A 22148-nucleotide genomic window follows, 5' to 3' on the forward strand; every position below is an offset into this window, starting at 1 on the left:
AAACCGCGGTGATAAACATGGAACCAAAACGCATGTTAAACAAAGTTAATTTCCTTGACGTTTCGTATGTACAACATACATCTTCAGAAGTGATCGTTAACTAGATTACAATCGAAATTTAAACGCGAAGAAAAAGAAAAAGACTGGTATCTAATAATATGTAACAAGACTAATAGTTAATAACAAACAGATGAGTCTGCAGGAGAGAAAAAAAAAATTACCATAATAATAATGACAATACAATATTTAGGCCCTCGCTAAAAGCGGTCACACCTCAGTCATTGCGGATCACGTTACTTCCACGGGTCATAATATTAAATGGGACAATTTTGATATCTTAGCAACTGGTAGGTCAGATATACATTGTAAAATTAAGGAAACATTGTTAATTCGTGATTTAAAGCCAGCCTTGAATGAAAACGTTGGCAGTGAAAAACTTTTTCTTTACTAACATTTTGTATTGTTATTATTATTATGGTAATTTTTTTTTTCTCTCCCGCAGACTCATCTGTTTGTTATTAACTATTAGTCTTGTTACATATTATTAGATACCAGTCTTTTTCTTTTTCTTCGCGTTTAAATTTCGATTGTAATCTAGTTAACGATCACTTCTGAAGATGTATGTTGTACATACGAAACGTCAAGGAAATTAACTTTGTTTAACATACGGTTTGGTTCCATGTTTATCACCGCGGTTTGTGTTTTGTTTCTTCTAAAGCTGCGATGGCCAAGGAAAAAGAGTGTTTACGATTTGGTTTATGTTGGTCCGATCTAGTGAATGCGAAAACGGAGGAGACAAAAGGAACATGAGGAGGGAAGGAAAACAATCGACCACGGACTGTGTTCAACTATGGACCGTCAGAAAGAAAACGATACGTTTCCAAGGTCAAAGACTGATCGTTCTGTCGTGTTTTTAAACATGAAATGCTGGACATGCAGGACTGAATAATCGGTCCTCTGTAAGGTCCACTATAAGTCATACGTTTTGTCTACGCCGCCAAAATGACGCGACACGTTTCTAGCCTGGTCTGCAATCATAACAGCCTACATAAGACTCATATAACTTTTGAGTATTGTCATTTCACGCCAGCTTTGCAGAGGGAGCTGATGTTGGAAAGCCTGACACCTACAAGGGTTTCACAGGTACTGAGTGTGTTATATTTTTTTGGACACCAGCTAGACTTTTTAAACTTTCAGTTTTTACGAGCTGACGTAACAGCTGAAGACTCCAATCGGCTGACGTCACATAACTATACACAGATGACATTGTTAGAGTGTTTCGATCGCATTTCATTACAAAATACATTTACAGTACATGTAGGTAAAGACAAGATATGCAGAAATTAGAAGACTGTTATATATCTTAAAAAAAGAAAGTTGAAGATAAATCTATAAAAGGAAATGGTCGACGAAATCAGTGCTTTGCCTTCCACCCCAACCCAAAAGATGTTAGGGTCCGATTGTCTTTTATAATCTTGAGAACATCAAAAGTGTGCAGTCTTTTAACTACTTGTATGTAGTTACTGCTTCCAAGTAAGAAGCCAAGAAGATCATAGTTTATTCGCGATATCAGTCTTAATTATCTTACTGGGCCTGTTGTTCGCAAATTAGACTCAGTGGTGTTAATGTCTGTGGATATCAGCAACGGTCCATCACTTGTTGAGCATCAAATGTCGGACAATACTGAATCGAGCAGAACAGGTTTTTATTAATCGAAGACTGCGGCAGATTAACATTTCTAAGTGTTCGTTTAGTTACACCCTGGCCGGTTGAAAAGAAATGGGCAGTAAGCTATTCTGAAGTTCAACCTGCAACATACTACGTGACTTTAAATCTTAGAACTCTCATATTAACCTTCTAAAAAGGGTTATATACTTATTTTTGCGTCATTTTCATTCGATTAAAGAGCCCTCCACGAGAGGTTAACTGTGTCAGTCCCAAGATCAAAATATTTCCTTACTGTCAGTGATGCGTTTCTTGTATATGTCAGTTCTGAGAATACAGTATAATGTTCAAGGCAATAGCTGACGATTATTTATTTATTCTCGTCGCCTGTTTGCTTGATGATATGTTGATATTATGATGAGACTTAAAGTATTAAATAAATGAATAAAATAAATAGATTAAAAAAAACAATAAATAAATTCTACTTTAACTTTCTGTTCGTGAGAATAATATGTTCTTAAAATTCATTGGAAGTGTGGTAATGAATTTTCTTCTGTACCACTATAAATCGATTAACAGAACAGTTTAACTGCTTAATGGTTATAATATATTTCTAGACCCTGACTTGTTCTCTCTATTTCAATTTTAACACAGGAAAATGTCGTTCTGCTTTGTTGTTTTTCTCCTTGTGGCATCCCAAGTAGCTTGTGGTGGCGCCTCATGGAGCCTCTTTCCAGAGCTTGAACTTGCCGAGATACCTTTGGGCAAATATCATGTTGAAAAACGTCAATTGCAAGGTATTAAAGTTTCAAATGGGCTCTTATGTGTATGATTTTATCCCCGTACTTGTATCCATTTTGCAATTTCCTTCCATTATCTACTGTATTTTGGTTTCAAAAAGAAATTCAATCTTAATTTTTGCGGACCGTTTTTAGCTTTTAGTTTCAACGGTTCTCGTCCATTCTTTCGCAAATTTTGTCATCGTCCACTCTATCTTTGTCTCAATGAAAAAAAAAATCATAACTTATTCTGATTGATCTCTTTCGTTTATAGCGGCAACTGTTGCACTAGGTCTTCTAAGTGAGTTTCTATAATCACTATTTGTTTTTGTGGGGTGATGTTGGCTCACTGAGTGCCAATTCCTGCACTGATCTAAATACTGTGCTAAAGATCATTATCACATATATCTGTTGGATATATTGTGCGTCAGGTTATATCCGCTAATTTGCATTCTACTTTATCACTTTAAGTTGTTTTTTCACTGATCGCGGTTGTGATATTTACTCCTCAGTTTGCACGACAGAGCAGCAGAACGCTTCTCCCAGTTGTGGTGGATATAGGGCTCTTGGTTTTTGTGACAGCCGTGACCCAACAATATCTCGTATTATCGAGGAGGCAAATTGTCTTTTTACCTGTGGAAAGTGCCAACGTAAGTGGAATAAAAAATTTAAAGAACAACACTCGAAAGAGTCTTTAACCGTGCGCGCGCTCTATGAACTGCGAGAGGCGCGCGAGGTGCAAGAGTTTACGCGTGTGTAAAGGGTTGCGTGCGTGTCCAGCTTACCGGAATTAGGGGAATTGAAAGTCATGCGTGATTCAAGTAAACCGGAAATAAAAGGTGAAGGGCAATACGTATGTTATCTAAAAACTGTGTTCAGTTACCCAGCCCTATATATATTTTTTCATACAAGCAACTTTCAGAATTAGCCGTAATTTGTGTCTTCCATAGGAAAGTCAAAGATACCATTTCAACTATTTTCGTCATTTTGAGTGTCGGGGATACTATATAAGATTACTTCATTTGTTTTGCAGACATACTAACACGCGAACTGATTGACTAATTCTAAATCGGAATGTCTACAGCATGTCCCTCTCCCAGTAGACTTTTCTTTAATTATTTTGTTTTACATATTGTAAACTTAATACTCATCTTATCGGGCAGAGAATGAGAAGAGGGAAGACAGACCAGGAATAAGGTGGAAGAGAAGTAAATACCATCACAGGCTTCTTTTGTTTTCTCCTCCCCCGACTAATTTTTATTTTGATTCACTCGTGAAGTCAATGTGCATCAAATACGTTAAATTACAGCACACAAATTTAAGAACGTTTTCAATCACTTTTAGCTTTTATAAAAGGCAGTGCGAAACCTCCTTTATCTTATTTGCAGAGCTGCAGAGATTATTATGAAAAATTGGGGAGATCTCCAAACTACCGTGGATCCACTCATCGACCACTCCTGACAAAACTGAGCATTTCTTTCTTTAATGTCTTTCTTTTAGTGCCACCAACGACGTTACCCCCACCGACTGCTCCACTGAGTGAGTTATTGCATAGTTTTTTATTGATTTCTACTACATTAATATTGCATTTAATAGTTTGTATATGCTCAGTTTTATTTTTTGTTAATGAGGTAACGACTAAATTGAATATTCTAAACCACTTAGATTAATGTGGTTTAAAGAGTGAATCCAAATTGTGCACATTTGAAGAAACTTGGATTATCACATTGCACAATGAAGCGCAAATTTATGGATGACATTCATTCATTCATTTATACATTCACTCATTTATTCATTCAACTTATGAGAAAAGTACCACATGTCATCAGATAAGCACCACAGGTGTCAAAATAAAATATCATAAGGTAGTTGTTCCATACTAACCAGTATCTTTCGCAAACACAAAGTTGGTTTAATTTACAAAGTGCCACAATTAAACGAAATTTCTTTTTACCTTTGTTTCCTCAGTATGCAGCGCTGACATCTCTTCAAGTTGTGCAGGTTATAAAGCACTTGGCTTCTGTGATCTTGAAGTTGGCAGCACATTTTTTGACTTCATGATTCAAAACTGCAACGCAACTTGTGGGGAGTGCGTGCGTAAGTCAAATATCGATAACTGTTTGAAGAGGAAGTAGTTGTTTTGTAATTGCACATGTTAAATCTGAGAATAACCACTTACTACAACTGCTATTGGAACTCTCCTTTCACAATGCACTCTCCCATCCCTTCGTACGATTGTCGGCCAGCCGTTCTGTCCTATTCTTTGTAGGGCTAGGTCTGCAGAATTCATAAACTGAAATGCTATAAGAAGTTATATCTTTTGGTGGGTAAAATTTACAAAGTATCTGCAGAATATATGTACGACAAGGACTCTGGTTCTCTTACGTTGCTAAAATATTCCATATCATTATGACGGTAACAATAATGATAATAATGTTTCTATTTTATCCTTAAAAAACTTAGCTCCGACCACAATGGCCCCAATGACTGTAGGCGAAACGACTTTAGGCCCTACAACTGAAGGGCAGACGACTATGAGTGCTCCTACAACTGAAGGCCAGACGACTATGGGCGCCTCTACAACTGAAGGCCAGACAACTATGAGCACCCCTACAACTGAAGGGCAGACGACCATGGGTACCCCTACAACTGAAGGGCAGACGACTATGGGTGCCCCTACAACTGAAGGGCAGACGACCATGGGTACCCCTACAACTGAAGGGCAGACGACTATGGGTACCCCTACAACTGAAGGGCAGACGACTATGGGTGCCCCTACAACTGAAGGGCAGACGACCATGGGTACCCCTACAACTGAAGGGCAGACGACTATGGGTGCCCCTACAACTGAAGGGCAGACGACCATGGGTACCCCTACAACTGAAGGGCAGACGACTATGGGTACCCCTACAACTGAAGGGCAGACGACCATGGGTACCCCTACAACTGAAGGGCAGACGACGATGGGTGCCCCTACAACTGAAGGGCAGACGACCATGGGTGCCCCTACAACTGAGGGGCAGACGACTATGAGTGCCCCTACAACTGAAGGCCAGACGACTATGGGCACCCCTACAACTGAAGGCCAGACGACTATGGGTACCCCTACAACTGAAGGGCAGACGACCATGGGTGCCCCTACAACTGAAGGGCAGACGACCATGGGTGCCCCTACAACTGAGGGGCAGACGACTATGAGTGCCCCTACAACTGAAGGCCAGACAACTATGGGCACCCCTACAACTGAAGGCCAGACGACTATGGGCACCCCTACAACTGAAGGGCAGACGACCATGGGTACCCCTACAACTGAAGGGCAGACGACCATGGGTGCCCCTACAACTGAGGGGCAGACGACTATGAGTGCCCCTACAACTGAAGGCCAGACGACTATGGGCACCCCTACAACTGAAGGCCAGACAACTATGGGCACCCCTACAACTGAAGGGCAGACGACCATGGGTGCCCCTACGACTGAAGGCCAGACGACTCTGGGTGTTCCTACAACTGAAGGTCAGTCGACTGTGGGTGCTCCTACAACTGAACACGAGACAACTATGGGTGCACCTTCAACTGAAGGTCAGACGACTATGGGTGCCCCTACAACTGAAAGGCAGACGACTATGGGCGCCGCTACAACTGAAGGCCAGACGACTATGGGTACCCCTACAACTGAGGGCCAGACGACTCTGGGTGCTCCTACAACTGAACACGAGACAACTATGGGTGCACCTTCAACTGAAGGCCAGACGACTATGGGTGCTCCTACAACTGAAGGTCAGACGACTATGGGTACTCCTACAACTGAAGGTCAGACGACTATGGGTGCCCCTACAACCGAAGGCCAGACGACTATGGGTGCTCCTACGACTGAACGCGAGACAACTATGGGTGCACCTTCAAATGAAGGCCAGACGACTATGGGTGCCCCTACAACTGAAGGTCAGACGACTATGGGTACTCCTACAACTGAAGGTCAGACGACTATGGGTGCCCCTACAACCGAAGGCCAGACGACTATGGGTGCCTCTACAACTGAAGGGGAGACGACCATGGGTGCCCCTACAACTGAAGGCCAGACGACTATGGGTGCTCCTACAACTGAAGGGGAGACGACCCTGGGTGCCCCTACAACTGAAGGGCAGACGACTATGGGTGCCTCTACAACTGAAGGCCAGGGGACTATGGGCGCCCCTACAACTGAAAGGCAGACGACTATGGGCGCCGCTACAACTGAAGGCCAGACGACTATGGGTACCCCTACAACTGAGGGCCAGACGACTATGGGTGCCCCTACAACTGAAGGGCAGACGACCATGGGTGCCCCTACAACTGAAGGCCAGACGACTATGGGTACCCCTACAACTGAGGGCCAGACGACTCTGGGTGCTCCTACAACTGAACGCGAGACAACTATGGGTGCACCTTTAACTGAAGGCCAGACGACTATGGCCGCCCCTACAGCTGAAGGTCAGACGACTATGGGTGCCCCTACAACTGATGGTCAGACGACTATGGGTACTCCTACAACTGAAGGGGAGACGACCATGGGTGCCCCTACAACTGAAGGCCAGACGACCATGGGTGCCCCTACAACTGAAGGCCAGGCGACTACGGGCGCCCCTACAACTGAAGGGCAGACGACTATGGGTGCCCCTACAACTGAAGGGGAGACGACCACGGGTGCCCCTACAACTGAAGGCCAGACGACTATGGCCGCTCCTACAACTGAAGGCCAGATGACTATGGGCGCCCCTACAACTGAAGGCCAGACGACTACGGCTCCTGCAACTGAGGGTCAGACGACCATGATCCCGACCACAGCAGGTAAGACAACGTAAGTTGTGATGATCAACTACAGCATTCTTTCAAAGAAAGACCTCATAAGTTGACTCTCACTAAAGCCAAAAATAGTTGTCTGAACAATAGAAAATATATTCATATATATACGTATGAAAATCATGAATGAAAAATAGATAAAAATCGAACGGTTAACACTTTGCTTGAGAAAGAAATCGTTGGCACAGACGAGAGGAGTAGAATAAATAAAATCACATTTAATTAATACGTATCTCTTCGTGTTCTTTATTCCTTTCACACGTATCGCGTGCAGTTTAAAGGTTGCAGTTTATAGCTTATAGGTTGCAGTCACAACACGTTGCCGTCAAAACCATTTACATCGAAAGGCTACTTTTGGGAATCGGCTGACCTTACCCAATAAAATAAATTTTACTAATAGAAAAGACGCATCCAAGGTTTTTTTTATTAATTTATGTGTCATCTTTTGTGAGTTAACGCATTAGAAAACTTCTGTGCATGGGCGAGGATCGAAGTTTTTAAAATGTACAACAGTTTTAAGTTCGTGTTGTTCAAATAAAGTTATGTCAATGAAGTAAATGTTTGTTTTTAATTGATTCTGTTAAAATAGTGCGAATACGAATACGCTGTTTAATTTCCTCCAGCTTCCAAACCAAGAATTATGACGCTAGTCGAGGATATATAAGAGAATCTGGTCTTTCATAACTGTCTCCCTCCAAATTAAACTTCTGTTAAAATCCCTACATTTTTTAAAAAGGTCACACATAGAATCAAACAACACTTACAATGTCGCTGATATTTATCAGAAAATTGTTCTATAATTTGCGTTGCAGCATCCGTACTTATAACCTTGGTAGTTTTTTCTGGCCGTCCTGATCCACAGTGGCGAGTTGATCTGTCTGCTTTCAATGACTCAGATTATCAGTCAATCCAAAATATTGGCGTCAGTTCAAGTTGCATACCTGCAAAACTGGGATACAAAGGTTTCTTAGTAGAGGACGCTGTAGCGGAGCTACTCATTGTGGGTAGTGAGAGTGAGCTTGTGCGACTACAACAGCTTCTGCTCCAGACCATGCCAAGTGGTACATTACCAAGCCCCTTACTCGAGAGAGTCTCCAGTGAAATTGGCAACGTATTGGACGTATGCATTACATCGAGACGTAAACGACGTAAACGACTCGCACCACCATTTGGCCCATTCTTGTGGAATAACGTCCCCAACATTCGACGGAAAAACAACTGCTACAACTATGCAAATCTACAAATCACGAATACCGTTGCACAGCCTGGTAGAGGAAGCGGACAAATCTTTGCCTTGCTGAATGGTTTCTCTGTGGGAACTGCTGCGATGGGTGATGGTTTGGAGGTTCTGATGCCCCCTCCTTCTCCAGCAGACCCTGTCCCGGAAGCCCCTGTGGGACCACGGCACCTGGTGGCACTGTTTGTAGATCCAGGTTAGTACAGCTAGTCTTCTGATTAATAAAAATGTGTTCCACTATGCGGATCTTAAAAAAATATCTTAAACTGGAGTCGTTTCTCAGTCTTCAGTTGACTCCATTCAAGGACAAAGCAATTGTATGGAGTACCCGGTAAACCCGAGATCCTATAGAAAAATCAAAAGGAACAGAAATTCTCAATGGGAAATTTTAAAAACTTAGACTAAAAACGCGAACTCAGCTGTACTCTTTTTTTTTTTTGGAAAGTCCGGCAACTGTTGTCCCAGCCCCCACTGGAAATAGCGTCGTTTGAAAAGAAACTATGCCATCCCACTTACACATAAACGTATTTATCTAGTTTCGTCCTCAAAAATATAAGCTGAAAGCTGTCGATACGGTGGAGTGAAAAAAGAAGTTAAGCGGCCTTCACACGGCGAAATAGGCTGCTGGCAGTCTGTTTTCATCTGGAAATCAAGCAGGGATTATGCGGCGAGACGCTCTAGACTAGAAGGAATGGGTATGATACATGGGTCCATACCGCCTTTCTGCTTTTGTGCTCACCGATAAACACTCCTCTGATCGACCTTAAGAGAAAAGACCAACCGACAGCAGATTAGGGCCGAAATCTTTGTGCATAATGAGCCGAACCGAAAACATTGTGCTTGGGGCCTTTCCGAGTCCGCTTTCGGGCCCGAACACGTCCGAATTTCAAGACTATAGAGTCCAAAATTTGGTATGGAAAAAGTTACATTATATTTTTGGTAGTTACTAGTTTTCTTTTTCTCTTCCTCAGGTGTCGATTTCCACTGGTGCCGTTTGGATCAGGGTGGACTGTGGTCTCACAAGCCTGGCCAAACCCGTGTCACACAACGCGACCAGGCGGGAAATAACATCGTCGATCCGAGAACAGCTGATACTGGAAATTATGAATTTGTTACTTTCATGACAAGCGATATCAGCACTGTCACGATCAATTGAATAAATACTAAATAAATAATGCGATTTATTATATGGCTAGCTCCGTGAGCGAGCAAGATGACTCAAATCCTGCACTGTGATTGGCTACCTGAGCGGGCAGGATGGAGCTATCTTGCCTTCTCGGGACTACTCGCTGTGTCCCGAAAGAAAAATTTCCCCGAAAGCCATATAATAAATCCTTTATTGACCAAGCTTATTCGGTCGAGATGACTGGATATTGGCCTCGTTCTTTTTTTGCGAGTTTATGGACCTCGACTCTGTCTCGGTCCATAAACACGCAAAAAAGAACTTGGCCAATATCCAGCCATCTTGACCGAATAAGCTTGGTCAATAACCCATATATAATTTGTTGATGTACCGAAATTGGGAAACTGTAACAATAATAAATCTGCTAGCAAAGGCTAATCGAGTCAGAAAGGGAGGTATATTAAAACTAAATAAAACAAAATTAAAGCTTTGAAAGAAATATAGGGAAGAATAAGCAGAGAAGAAGCGTAACTTGGAAAACGAAAAAAAAAACACCCTAGGACAGTCTTCATTAAGCAGCAAAAGTAATACATGTAGATTTACTCAAGACCCATTACCCCAGGAACTATGAAGAAAAGGGAAAGTGAGATGACATGCCAAGGGCCGGGTTGTTTAAAGTCTGATTAGGTTAACCCAGTATTAAAATTTAACCGAGGTATTAAATTTTCTTGTATAAAATTGTTTTTCAGTGCTTATGTTTAGTTTAGTTTGTGATTATTCAAATTCAAAACTGAAAGACAAACAATATAAGCAGAAAATCTCAACGAAAAGATACAAAGCTGATTAGTCCTCCAACAACCAGGCCCAGCTCACCTGAAGTAGATATACTAGCCTCCTCTAGTCTGTAAGTTGTTAAAACATAAGTACAGATTGCCAGTGTTGATTGTAGTGCTAATTAATGGCGCCAGCGTCACGGTGTTACCGGATAGTGGGGCTACAGTCAGCGCTATTGCTCGACATTAAAGAAGGTATTTAGAGTACAAAGATACTTGTTTTGTGGAAACGACGAACAAGTAATAAGTGGTCCTTATTGTTATCGCATAATTAAACTTGGCAACATTGAGTGATATGACTCAGGGATGATATCAGTGGGGTGGTAGTCTCAACTGATTCACAGGCTCTCTTTAACACCCCCCCCCCCCCCACCCCTTTTCTCCAGTTTTGCCTCAATTTTCTGACCCGCCTTTCGTTTTTCGTTCCTAACTCATATGCCTTTTAGAGGCAAAACGTTTTCTTTTAATAATAAAGAAGCAATGCTTGGTCAATTTTACCCTCAGATTTTATTGAACTTTTTGTCTACATCTACTGACAATATAAAAAATTGCTTCCGCCCTTCTGTGTCCAATGATCACAGTCGATCGGGCGCATTTCGTCATTGCGTCCTCTCAGGTCAACCACTATTCTAAAAATTGAGAATAAAACATATCATTTTACTGTCATCATCATTATGTGTAAGTTTATAGTTTATCAATATAATTTGTGACTTAGTGTCAAGCCACGATTGTTGCTAAATCACTTTGGATAGGCAAATACTACAAAACAACTCTTTCTCTCGTCTTTCAGTTCATTTTAGGGTTCTAAAGCTTAACTGTACAAAAGGTTTCCTTTGTAGCTCATTCTAAGGTAGTTTTCTGTTTATCCGATTTGATATCATCGACCTTAATAGACCTCAGTAAGTGCAAGTGCAATGTCAGCTAAGATAAGCGAGTTCATCACTGTTATATCAAGTTAAAATGTACCTTTCGTCCCACGTTTTTTGCGAACGTGCCAGTGCCTACAACGTTTCCTGGCGGGGAATAGCGTGCCACTATGTAGGTTTCCCGTCCTCTTTTCTGAATAGCACATCCCAATTTAGTGGTGCCCTTCCAAACCACCTGCCAATAAAAACGTTTAAAATTAAGCACAAGTACAGTTAGCGCGAGATCGTAATCGACTGCGTTGTTTCATGCTTGCAGTTTAGATGAAACTGTTCTGAATTTCATTTTATTCATGGTGTTTTATATCTTTGCTCATATAAAGCTATATATTTAGTCTTGAAACAACTCAAGGTTTTTTGCAAATTACGCCTTAACATTGATCAGCTGTTGACTTCACATTTAGTGTCATAAATGAAATAACTGACTTAATGCTTGAGGGTTGAGGATTTGCCGAATCCGTTGCTTCTTTTAAAAAAAAAATATGTTGTTCGCATTCCAGGTTGAACTGATAATTTCAGCGCATTCTCGGCTTTAAATGCAGCGAATTACGCATTCATCCATGCAGTTTTTTTTAATGTACTTCACCAACCAGACATCCTTCATTTATGTTAAATTATCGGTAGCTATTTTTCAAGCTGCTTCCAATACAATATGGTCAATAATTGATTTTGAAATGAGCGAGAAATACACAAGCTCACCTGCGTAAAATGGCCGGTGGCCATACTAAATCCAGGATGGTTGTAATTGTACAGTTTTTCTTCATTATACCTTAATTAAGCGGAGAACAGAAAACCAGTTTATGTATTATTTCAGGTGTATATATCCCGACATTCCTGAGATTTCAACTGCGACCCTCTGATCCCTTTTCAGGCTCAACATGTTTCTTCACTTTGATCTAAGATGTTAAAGGAGCCACGTCACGGTTTGTACATCTTGAAAAGTTTGGCCTAAGTTTTTCAAGTTCGTTGTTTCTGATCCGTGTCAGTCTCCTCCATCCTTAACCATACATGTTCCTTTATGGTTTCTTATTATATTATCTGTTTGGTGTTTTTCTATCTTAGTAAAGTACTATTTTCAGGTTTCGTTCAATTGAAAGTTAATTTTGTGCGTGGCCAAAATAATTCAAAATACCATGACTGAGCTCCGTTAATGTACTGTAATTTTTGTAACCAATTACGGAATAAAGAACATTGTAAAAGCAAAGTAAATACACAGTTACTTTTGGCGAGCCAAACGAATGGCTCGGCTCAAACAAACAACAACAACAAACAACAATCTTTATTTCGTGCCCAGAGACTGGCTCTATGTTAACGAATCATATTAGAGCTATGTTTATACTTGGTGTCCGAGCAAGGAGGAGTACGATTCTCATTGCTGAGCACAGATGTGAACAGACTTTTTCCAACTGACTGGAAGTACTCACACTAGAACAAGGGAAAATTCCCGCGCCCAGGTGCGAGGTCTCGACCTTGTACTCGGGTACTTAATGGTACTTTGGTATTTGGAGTATTCGTACCCAGTGTCTAAACACAAAACTATTTTGCACAGGCGCCTAGGCACCAGAGCTCAGGTACTAGATGTGAAGAGCCTAAGATTAGTTAGATTATGCAAGGCACTTACCAAGCGTCCACTGCTTCTTTGTATGACGCGTCTCCACCGGATTTGAAAAGGTTTTCTCCTTCACCAGTGTTCTTTGCATGTTCAAACGTGTTTGTGGCCGCCAGGCGATTAGCCCAGGCCTGAGCATGTTGAGCCAATGTGGCATCCCAGACCAGCGCCGGCGCCCCATGCTGAGCACGCCAGTAATTGTGGACTTTTAAGCAGGCGTTTTGCACTTCTGTTTAGAAATAAATACACGTCATTATCAGATTTCGCGACTAAATGTTAAGGATTAGCCAATAGGAAGGCAAAGGAATCAGTCGTAGATGGATGGCGGGAAAAATTAATTCTAGCGTTCAGTATCGTCAAACTTGAGTTTAGTTGATATAGTCACGTAGGAAATGGAAAGCAAAGCCTCTTGGCAACATTAACAAATGATACATCTATCAAACAACGGACTCTGCATTTCCCCCTATCCCGGTTGGGGTTAAAGTTTTTTTTGGAAAAGAAGGTTATTGCGTGACTTAGTTTCGGGTCACGGGTGTTTGGCGCTGGGACTCTGAAACCTTTACCGTTTACCAGACCATGTTGAACAACCATTTTCTATCCCTACTCTAGACTAGAAACCAAAAACACACTTCTTATCCCAGAATTGCAACACAGTCAGTTGCTTTTGAATTTGTGATGATTGCATTTTCATCAAGGTTCTGTTTCATTTCCAAGTGTTGAGAGGAAATCCACCAGAAGTTCGAGTAACTAGTGGACAAAAACTTTGTACCAACATTATTGTATACTTTGTATAGCAAACTTCTTTTGAACTGTTTTAAATATCTTTTCAAAAGAAATCATTTCTAACGACACCAAAAGTCGAAAACAAATGTTGAAGTTCATATGAAACACTTGAAAGTAACTGATGATGAAATGTTACCCGAGTTTGCACAATTTCTCTAAACGTTGAAATATATTTTCTCGACTTCCCAAGGTAAATTGTTTTTGGAGTTATTTCAGGCAAATATTCATATCGCAAGCTTTTAGAAAATACAAAAAGGACTGAAATATATTTAAAGTTATTCTGGTACAAGGTTTTTGTCCGCAAAAAGTTGAAATTACTCGATTTCCTATCGGATTTCGTCTTAATTCTCATGATACCCTGCTGTAGATTAGGCGTCTCCAATTGCTCTATCCTGCCTTATAGACCAAACCTGCTGTAGAACCATACCCAAGTTATCAATATTGTATTGAAATTTTTGTTTCAACTCACGTCCTTGTTGCGATGTAGCAGTAGTGCCTTTGGTTGCTGCAACACAAATCAGGTGTCAATTTCAAACGATGATAGTCGATTGATTGGTTTATCGCTCAGCCCAAATTATAGGGAAAAGTTCGTAAGGGAAACCTGTGATTATCGATTGGCTATAACGTTTAGTTGTAAAATACAACAGAACTTGTTATGCTTGTGACTCGAAACATTAGAAACTTATTACTTAGACGCGGGCCGATTTGTTACACAACTGAAGTACAGCGGTAATTTAGTGTAGGTCACTATTTAAATATTCACTGTTGTACATGTATGTCATACATTCTACTTACATTTGCAGTTACTACAGGTGGCGTAGCAGTGGTCTTGCATATACGCGTAGTATTTGCTATTTCGATCACAGAAACCTCTATTCTTCCAGTACTGACAATTTCCACGATCTTGTTTGTCTGCGCGACACCCTGCAAATTGGATGTATTTACATTTGTCCAATGTAAGAGAAAATTCTGACTGTACAGATTCCTGGCTACCTTTTAAGTATATTCTGTAAATATAATTACACCCACAAAGTTTGTATATTTTAAAAGGTTTGTATAACACTGGCCACACTGTGGTTTTAAAAATCATAACTACATGTACACTTGCATTATGGTTTTTATAACTGGAATATTTTAAAACTTAAAATAAAAAGTGTGATGTTTTAGAAATTGAATTCAAAATCGTCGTCAAGGAATTTTTCAACGGTCAAGTTGAAAGCTTGCCTAGCCTACTATCAGCCTGAATAGCAAGTACAGTGTGATTGGCCTGCAGAAGCCGATTGTAGTTCTGAAAAGAACTGTTGTTGGTCACTTTTTTAGAACCACTCTCATCCGGATGATCACACTATAAGAGCTACTGATACTCATAGGCTCAAACCATTTACTATGTTATAGTGCTGTTATATTAACTTAAAGTTGATAAAGGTAAATTCGCCGCTGAAGCAAATTTGAATTGCCGGATTAGGTGTGGAATGTTAGCCCACTCATGACTAGTAACTAGGGCCGGGGGTTTAATTCTCAAACTGATTAGTAATTCATTGCGTTATAATTAAATAAAGAAAATCGTGATCGTGGGGTTGTTTGGATTATTATCTTAGTAGATTTTCACGTTTTTATTCCTCTGTTTAATCCTTTCGATCGTTTGAGAATATACTTCAAACACTTGCGACATTCACGAATACATCAAGGCTGGTCAAAAGTACTCCGCTGAGTGCCATAGTGTCAACTCTCTTCTCGGTGTTTGGAGTTACATGTACATTTAGTATAATGCAGTCTGTCGTGGTTGACTCATTATTTACGAACTCACCTTGATTGGCTGTAGTGGATTGCGCTGAAACACAAATAACAACTCTATTTTAGCTGACTAATTTTTTAGGACACTCAACTTCTGAAAAGGTGCAAATCACCCTTCACACAACCGGGTTCAAAACATTGAATTTAGACAAAAGTATTTAAGCCTGGTTCAATGACTCAGTTGTGCATACTTTTAACATCTCACACATTGGACGACAGAGTACCGCGATTTTTTTTAAAGTCCATCGCACACTGAGCACAATTTATTGGGAGAAATATCATAATGGAAACCTGGGAATATCAGTTAGCTGTGGCATGGTTGCAAAAGACAGCAGAAGTTGTTTGTGAATCGAAACAGTTAAGGACTTACTACTACCTGAAGGTGCGAACCAGTGGCAAAATACTGGATCATCGCAGTATACTAAAAACTGCATGATTTAAATATTCACTGTTGTATATCATGTATTGTACTTACAGTTGCAGTTAGTACAGGTGGCGTAGCAGTGGTCTTGCATATACGCATAGTATTGGCTACTTCGATCACAGAATCCGCTATTCTTCCAGTACTGACAATTTCCACGATCTTGTTTGTCTGCACGACACCCTGCAAATTGGATGTATTTAAATTTGTTCAATGTAAGAGAAAATTCTGATTTGTACAGATTCCTGGCTACCTTTTTAATATATTCTGTAAATATAATTGCATCCACAAAGCTCGTGTAATTTAAAAGGTTTGTATAACACCGGCAACAATGTCAGTGGTTTTAAAAATCATAACTACATGCATGTACACTTGTATTATGGTTTTTATAACTGGAATATCTCAGAAATTAAAATAAAAAGAGTGATGTCTAGAAATTAAATTCAAAATCGTTGGCTTCCCTTAGCCGGTATGTCATCAAAGGATTTTTCAACGGTCAAGTTAAAAGCTTGCTTAGATAACTTTCAGCCTGAATAGTACAGTGTGATTGGCCTGCTGAGAGTAGTCCTGAAAATAATTGTTGTTGCTGACTTTTTAGAGCTATCCACACCCGGACGATCACCGGCACTATACGCACTATGACTGATACTCCTGGGTTAAAACCATTTACTATATACATATCAACTTGAAGCTGACAAAGGTAAATTCATCGCAGAAGCAAATTGGATCGTTTGTCGAATGTTAGCCCGCTGACCAGCAACTAGAGCGTGTAATTTTAAACTTATAAGTAATTCATTGCGTTTAAACAAAGAAAATCGTGATCGTGGGGGTGTTTGGATTATGATCTTAGGAGATTTTCACGTCTTTATTCCTCCTTTTTCTCCTTTCGATCGTTTGAGAATATCTTTGAAACACTTGTGACGTTTACAAACACGTCAAGACTGGTCCAAAGTACTCCGGTGAGTGCCATAGTGTCAACTCTCTTCACGGTGTTTAGAAATGTAGTATAATTATAATAGGATCTCTCGTGGTTGATATCTTAGTTACGAACTCACCTTGATTGGCTGCAGTGGATTGTGCTGAAACACAAATCAACTCTATTTTAGCTGATTAAATTTTAAGAACACTCAACTTCTCATAAGGAGCAAATCACCTTCCACACAACCGGGATCAAAACATTGAATTTAGACAAAAGTATTTAAGCCTGGTTCAATCACTCAGTTGTGCATACTTTTAACATCTTACACATGGGAAGACAGAGTTCCGGGAATTTGTCCGTCACACACTGAGCGCAATTTGTTGGGAGAAATATTTTAATGGAAACCTGGGAATATCAATTAACTGTAGTGTAGCGCAAAAGACAGCAGAAGTTGTTTGTGAATCAAAACAGTTAACGACTTATTACTACCTGAAGGTGCGAACCAGTGGCAAAGTACTGTATCATCGCAGTATGCTAAAAACTGCATGATTTAGATATTCACTGTATTATATCGTGTATTATTTTTACTTACAGTTGCAGTTAGTACAGGTGGCGTAGCAGTGGTCTTGCATATACGCATAGTATTGGCTACTTCGATCACAGAAACCTCTATTCTTCCAATACTGACAATTTCCACGATCTTGTTTGTCTGCGCGACACCCTGCAAATTGGATATATTTGAATTTGTTTAATGTAAGCAATGGGCTAAAAACAGGATCTAACTCATTATTTGAATATTCACAATATGTCATGTATTTTACTTACCAGTACTTCTGCAGTTAGTACAGGTTGCGTAGCAGTGGTCTCGCATATACGCATAGTATTTGCTACTTCGATGACAGAAACCGCTCTTCTTCCAGTATTCACAATTTCCACGATCTTGTTTGTCGGTGCAAGCTGCAAATTGGATATATTTAATAAATTTTTCCAATAATGTGAACAAACTTTCAACAGGAAACAATTTTGGAACTGGGATAATGGTAATTCCTTTTCTGGAAACAAACTTGCTTGCTTTAACACAATGTTGAGTGAAAATGTTTAAACAACTCATACATGTACTACATTACAAATAGTGTAATTCCCCAGGAATGTGTAGTCATCACAGTGTCCTTGATATTTTCTTATGACAAAGGAAAACAACCCTGATATATGTTACGCAGAAGTTAACAGTAAAACCATCTAAACATCCACAAGATTGGTTTTTTTTTTGTTCAGTTTATTGTGGAGGTGACTTACCAGCTCTTTTTTCCAAATGTTTCTCTTGAGAGACTTCCGGAGGTTTCTCTTGAGAGACATCCACAGGTATCTCTTGAGAGACTTCCGCAGAGACATCCGCATGAGGTATTGGCTCTAGAATTAAGTGAAAATGTTTAAACAACTCATACATGTACTACATTACAAATAGTGTAATTCCCCAGGAATGTGTAGTCATCACAGTGTCCTTGATATTTTCTTATGACAAAGGAAAACAACCCTGATATATGTTACGCAGAAGTTAACAGTAAAACCATCTAAACATCCACAAGATTGGTTTTTTTTTTTTGTTCAGTTTATTGTGGAGGTGACTTACCAGCTCTTTTTTCCAAATGTTTCTCTTGAGAGACTTCCGGAGGTTTCTCTTGAGAGACATCCACAGGTATCTCTTGAGAGACTTCCGCAGAGACATCCGCATGAGGTATTGGCTCTAGAATTAAGCGTCCTGGGGCGCCATCACAGCTGACTTGAAATGCAACCAGGAGTAAACCAATAGCGAAGGCGTACATCGTTCTTGGTAAATCTCTAATTTGCGAAAAATAAACTTAGAACTTAGGTGATACATGACTGACCACGTTTTACATGAGCACTTCGGTATATAATAACAGCAATAACACTGAAATAGGCATGTATCGTGGCTCTGGCCTTTTTAGGCGCACTGGTATGTCAAGTTGTTTTGACAGGTTGTTTTGACAACAATCGGTACCAGAATGACAAAACCTGATTCAATATTTCAGCATGCATGGTGCTTCCCTTGGAATGGAGACTCGCGTCGGGAACAGTTAAATGCGTACACGAGAAATGTACGACACACAGTCAGGACAGATTTTCCTTTACAGTCAGTTGCATTTGAAAGACAAAACTATACAGGCGTTAGCTGGAGAAGGCGAACATTAAGACGTTGCTGCAAAGCTGTTCTTTTAATAGTTAGTGGCGTGCAACGTTGCATATCAAAACGTGATGAAAAGACAGCCCCTAATTAAAAATAGAGCCAGGACAAATGAAGCATCTGAAGGCAAAATAAATCGAATATATAGAGACAAGAGACCGCATACGCTGTAAACTTCACTAATAATTAGCCTGTGTATTTCGCCCACTGCAGTGTTCTTTATTTAATATCTCAGTCTGAAAATTAACATTTGAATTCATGCACTGCCTTTATAAATTCTACGAAATAATGTCTTGTGTTTTTTTTTCTTGATGTGATTTTCCTCCCGTTCTGTTGGGCAGTTGTTTCATTGATGAACCATGCAGTAAATTTTCATGTACTTTTAGTGAACACTGAGGGACGTTTTCCCTTCAAAGTGATCACTAGAGCATTACAGTCGCTCCTGACAACACATTCCTTTCTCTGGTAAGCGTACGGGAAGCGTATTTAGAGTCGCTCTAGTCGACTGGTTGCAAGAAAAGAAGTTTTTCCAAAGGTTTCGTCCCTAGCCTTTTTCCACGCTTAAAAGTTTGATATAAAATGCATTAAAGGTGTAAATTGAAGCGTTATAATCGGGCTGTGGAACTGCGTGGTCCCACGAATTGTTCCCTGCAGCTCTGATTACAAATGTTCAAATTAAATATTACAACCCGATTAGCCTGGCTGCATTCCGTCTCTACCATAGTGAAACACCATTTCTATTTGAAAGATCGGACAACATCAATCATTCTTGTTAGGAAAATACAATGAAACGGCCTGCGTAGAAAATGGTTGGTTTATCCAATGTAATATGCATATCACAGTGTGCGCGGTGGGACCCTTTGAAATTGAGACAGACGATCTACAGAGTCATCATCTGTTGTAAATAGCGACTTGTTCAAGTGATATTTGTAAACCAAGAGAAACAGAGGACGATCCAATTAGCATGCAGTATAATCTTTAACTGTGGATTTTAATGAACTCCGTATAATTGAGAAGCAAGTCACAGTTAACAACCTCGTTTCGCAAGGTTTAGGTTTAGCTATGAGTAGTAGAGCGAAACTAATGACAAAAATAAATAAATTGATGACTAAAAAGAAAGATTTATATAAAAAACCATACAATAGGAATAAGCAAACTTAAGTAGCATGACGTATTCAGGATTGCGCTCGACTGCAGACATAAAAAAACATCATTGCAGCTTTCGTTCTAAATTGTCCAACTTTTTTCCATCAAAGTTTAGTTTTTATGCTTGCGAAATCATAAAAGAAATACAAGCCTCTGGTATCGAGGTTCTGCATCGTCAAACGGCTGTTGCAAGCAAGAATATTGTTGAGGAATATATGTGATGTACAGACTTAACCGATAAACAAAGTAACGATTACTGAATAATATTGCTACTGAGAAGTGTTTGCAGTGAGGCGAGGCTCTCAAACGATAAAGGGCGCGCGCTTTATACTTATATGCACTTCAGAAAGCAACTTGGAATGGCAAAAAGTTTCCAAAAGTGCACATCAAACCAGCAGGTAATTATTTACGGTTTGGAAGTCGACAATCCCATACAGTGGACAACCGTTGTCGGACGGACACTTGCACACGAGGAACACACTAAACAAAATCAGTGCACGGCAATGACTAGTGCTCGTGATTTTTAAGTTTTTCAGTAGAAAAGCCAAAAACACCTATCTACTAGCTGGGAAAAACGAACGTCTTCGTTGTTCTTTGAAAGTTTGGCCGCCTAGCACTTAAAGTAAAGACATTTCTGAAAGGTCTGCACCATTCATATGTAGGTAAGACCAATCTAACAAGTAAAAGTAATTCAGTACCTGGGATTTGCAATTGAACTTGACTGGACAAAAAATGAGCGCTTAGTGTCTAGAAGCTTTCTGTTTGGCTCACTTACTAAATAAGGCCCAAGAGAAGTGACTTACCTTTTGAAACTGCAACCAGATGTATGTCCCTAGTCAGTGCACGTAAACTTCACCAAACCTTGAATCGGCCTGTGTAGTTTGGATTAGTACGTTGCTGTTCTCCACGCCGGTATTTATGTATTACAAAATCACTGAACCAGTTCATACAATGGACTATTTTCCATAACCCCTACCTGTGTTATTTCGTCAACGTAGGCATTGATTTAAAAGGAGCTCTGTCCCCAACTCTAATGATTTTTGGCTTTCCATCACTTTTTGTTTTCTTTTCTTAGTCTGCTATTCCACACGTTTTGCTAAAATATTGGGCCAGTGGAGAACAATCCAGCTATTTTCACAAATTTTTAGTGAGCCGTTTTGATGGCATAGTTTGTTCTGGATTTCACTAAGGTGCGAAGATCAAGCTCCCTTACCGAGGGTGTGGGCGGAAGATGATGAGCGTTTCAGGATAACATAAACGGTAGTACAGAAGATTATGCTCTTGAGTGTGACTATTTTTGGCTTCGCTTCGCTTTTGGTTTTCTCTTCTTGGCTTGCTATTCCCCACCTTGTACTAATATATTAGGCCATTGGAGAATCATCCAGCTAATTTCTAAACCTTTCAGTGAACAGTTCCCGATTGATTACGTGTTTGATTATTAGTTTTGTATAGGTCCCAAAAACAAATGCAGCTATTTTCAGAAAATGTTTTGGTTAACGCCAGAATGTTATCTCGGATGTATAATAGAAAATTTTGCCGCCAATTCAAATTGAGAAAATTCCTTTCGTAACTCTAGTAAACAGAAATCTTTAGAACTTCTCTCAAACTAGCAGGGTGACTGTTTAAAATTACCGACTGTTTATCTATGTTGCCTCGCTTGACGAAAGTGAAATTCTGGGTAATGAGCGTGTTAGCTGTCAATTTCCCATACTGAAATATCTTTTACGGTACACAGAATTGAACGGACTGTGAAGATATGGTTGGCCTTCGTTGACATTGAGGGTTTTTTTTAATAATCTAGCACAGCACTAAAAGTGGTCTTTTGTTACAAATGACGAGCTGACAAGTTTATTGTTGTTCAAATGATAATCATA

The 22148-nt window shown here is 40.0% G+C and overlaps 2 protein-coding genes across 3 annotated transcripts; one reads left to right on the top strand and one right to left on the bottom strand.

Moving 5' to 3' along the window:
- The first annotated feature begins 279 nt into the window (after nt 1-279).
- On the top strand, nt 280-10766 carry LOC110059905 (uncharacterized). Its single transcript, XM_089279582.1, has 8 exons — nt 280-1143; nt 2320-2462; nt 2957-3094; nt 3945-3983; nt 4413-4541; nt 4908-7271; nt 8096-8716; nt 9492-10766. The coding sequence occupies exons 2-8, from the start codon at nt 2324-2326 to the stop codon at nt 9674-9676; spliced, it is 3615 nt and encodes a 1204-aa protein (XP_089135708.1). The 5' UTR covers nt 280-1143; nt 2320-2323; the 3' UTR covers nt 9677-10766.
- A 198-nt stretch (nt 10767-10964) lies between these two features.
- On the bottom strand, nt 10965-21156 carry LOC110060074 (uncharacterized). 2 transcript variants are annotated; one of them, XM_020766830.2, is made up of 14 exons: nt 21078-21156; nt 18556-18764; nt 18222-18335; nt 17751-17882; nt 17518-17646; nt 17062-17085; nt 16061-16189; nt 15599-15622; nt 14587-14715; nt 14261-14296; nt 13021-13237; nt 12099-12168; nt 11443-11577; nt 10965-11105 (listed from the first exon to the last, which is right to left on the bottom strand). In XM_020766830.2, the coding sequence occupies exons 2-14, from the start codon at nt 18746-18748 to the stop codon at nt 11094-11096; spliced, it is 1344 nt and encodes a 447-aa protein (XP_020622489.2). In that variant the 5' UTR covers nt 18749-18764; nt 21078-21156; the 3' UTR covers nt 10965-11093. The 2 variants fall into 2 exon arrangements, with proteins under 2 accessions (XP_020622489.2, XP_089135713.1); XM_089279587.1 differs by lacking the exons at nt 16061-16189; nt 17062-17085.
- Between the last annotated feature and the right edge of the window lie 992 nt (nt 21157-22148).

Source organism: Orbicella faveolata, unplaced genomic scaffold, assembly GCF_042242905.1.
Source record: "Orbicella faveolata isolate gen_17 unplaced genomic scaffold, um_ofav_v1 contig_47, whole genome shotgun sequence".
NCBI classification, from domain to species: domain Eukaryota; kingdom Metazoa; phylum Cnidaria; class Anthozoa; order Scleractinia; family Merulinidae; genus Orbicella; species Orbicella faveolata.

Coding starts and splice junctions, on each gene's coding strand:
- LOC110059905 (XM_089279582.1), top strand. CDS start 2,324: ATGTCGTTCTGCTTTGTTGTTTTTCTCCTTGTGGCATCCCAAGTAGCT. Junction 3,984..4,412: donor CCCACCGACTGCTCCACTGA/GTGAGTTATTGC, acceptor TTGTTTCCTCAG/TATGCAGCGCTGACATCTCT. Junction 4,542..4,907: donor AACTTGTGGGGAGTGCGTGC/GTAAGTCAAATA, acceptor TAAAAAACTTAG/CTCCGACCACAATGGCCCCA.
- LOC110060074 (XM_020766830.2), bottom strand. CDS start 18,748: ATGTACGCCTTCGCTATTGGTTTACTCCTGGTTGCATTTCAAGTCAGC. Junction 14,716..15,598: donor ATCCACTACAGCCAATCAAG/GTGAGTTCGTAA, acceptor TCCAATTTGCAG/GGTGTCGCGCAGACAAACAA. Junction 12,169..13,020: donor AAAGAAGCAGTGGACGCTTG/GTAAGTGCCTTG, acceptor CGCTTAATTAAG/GTATAATGAAGAAAAACTGT.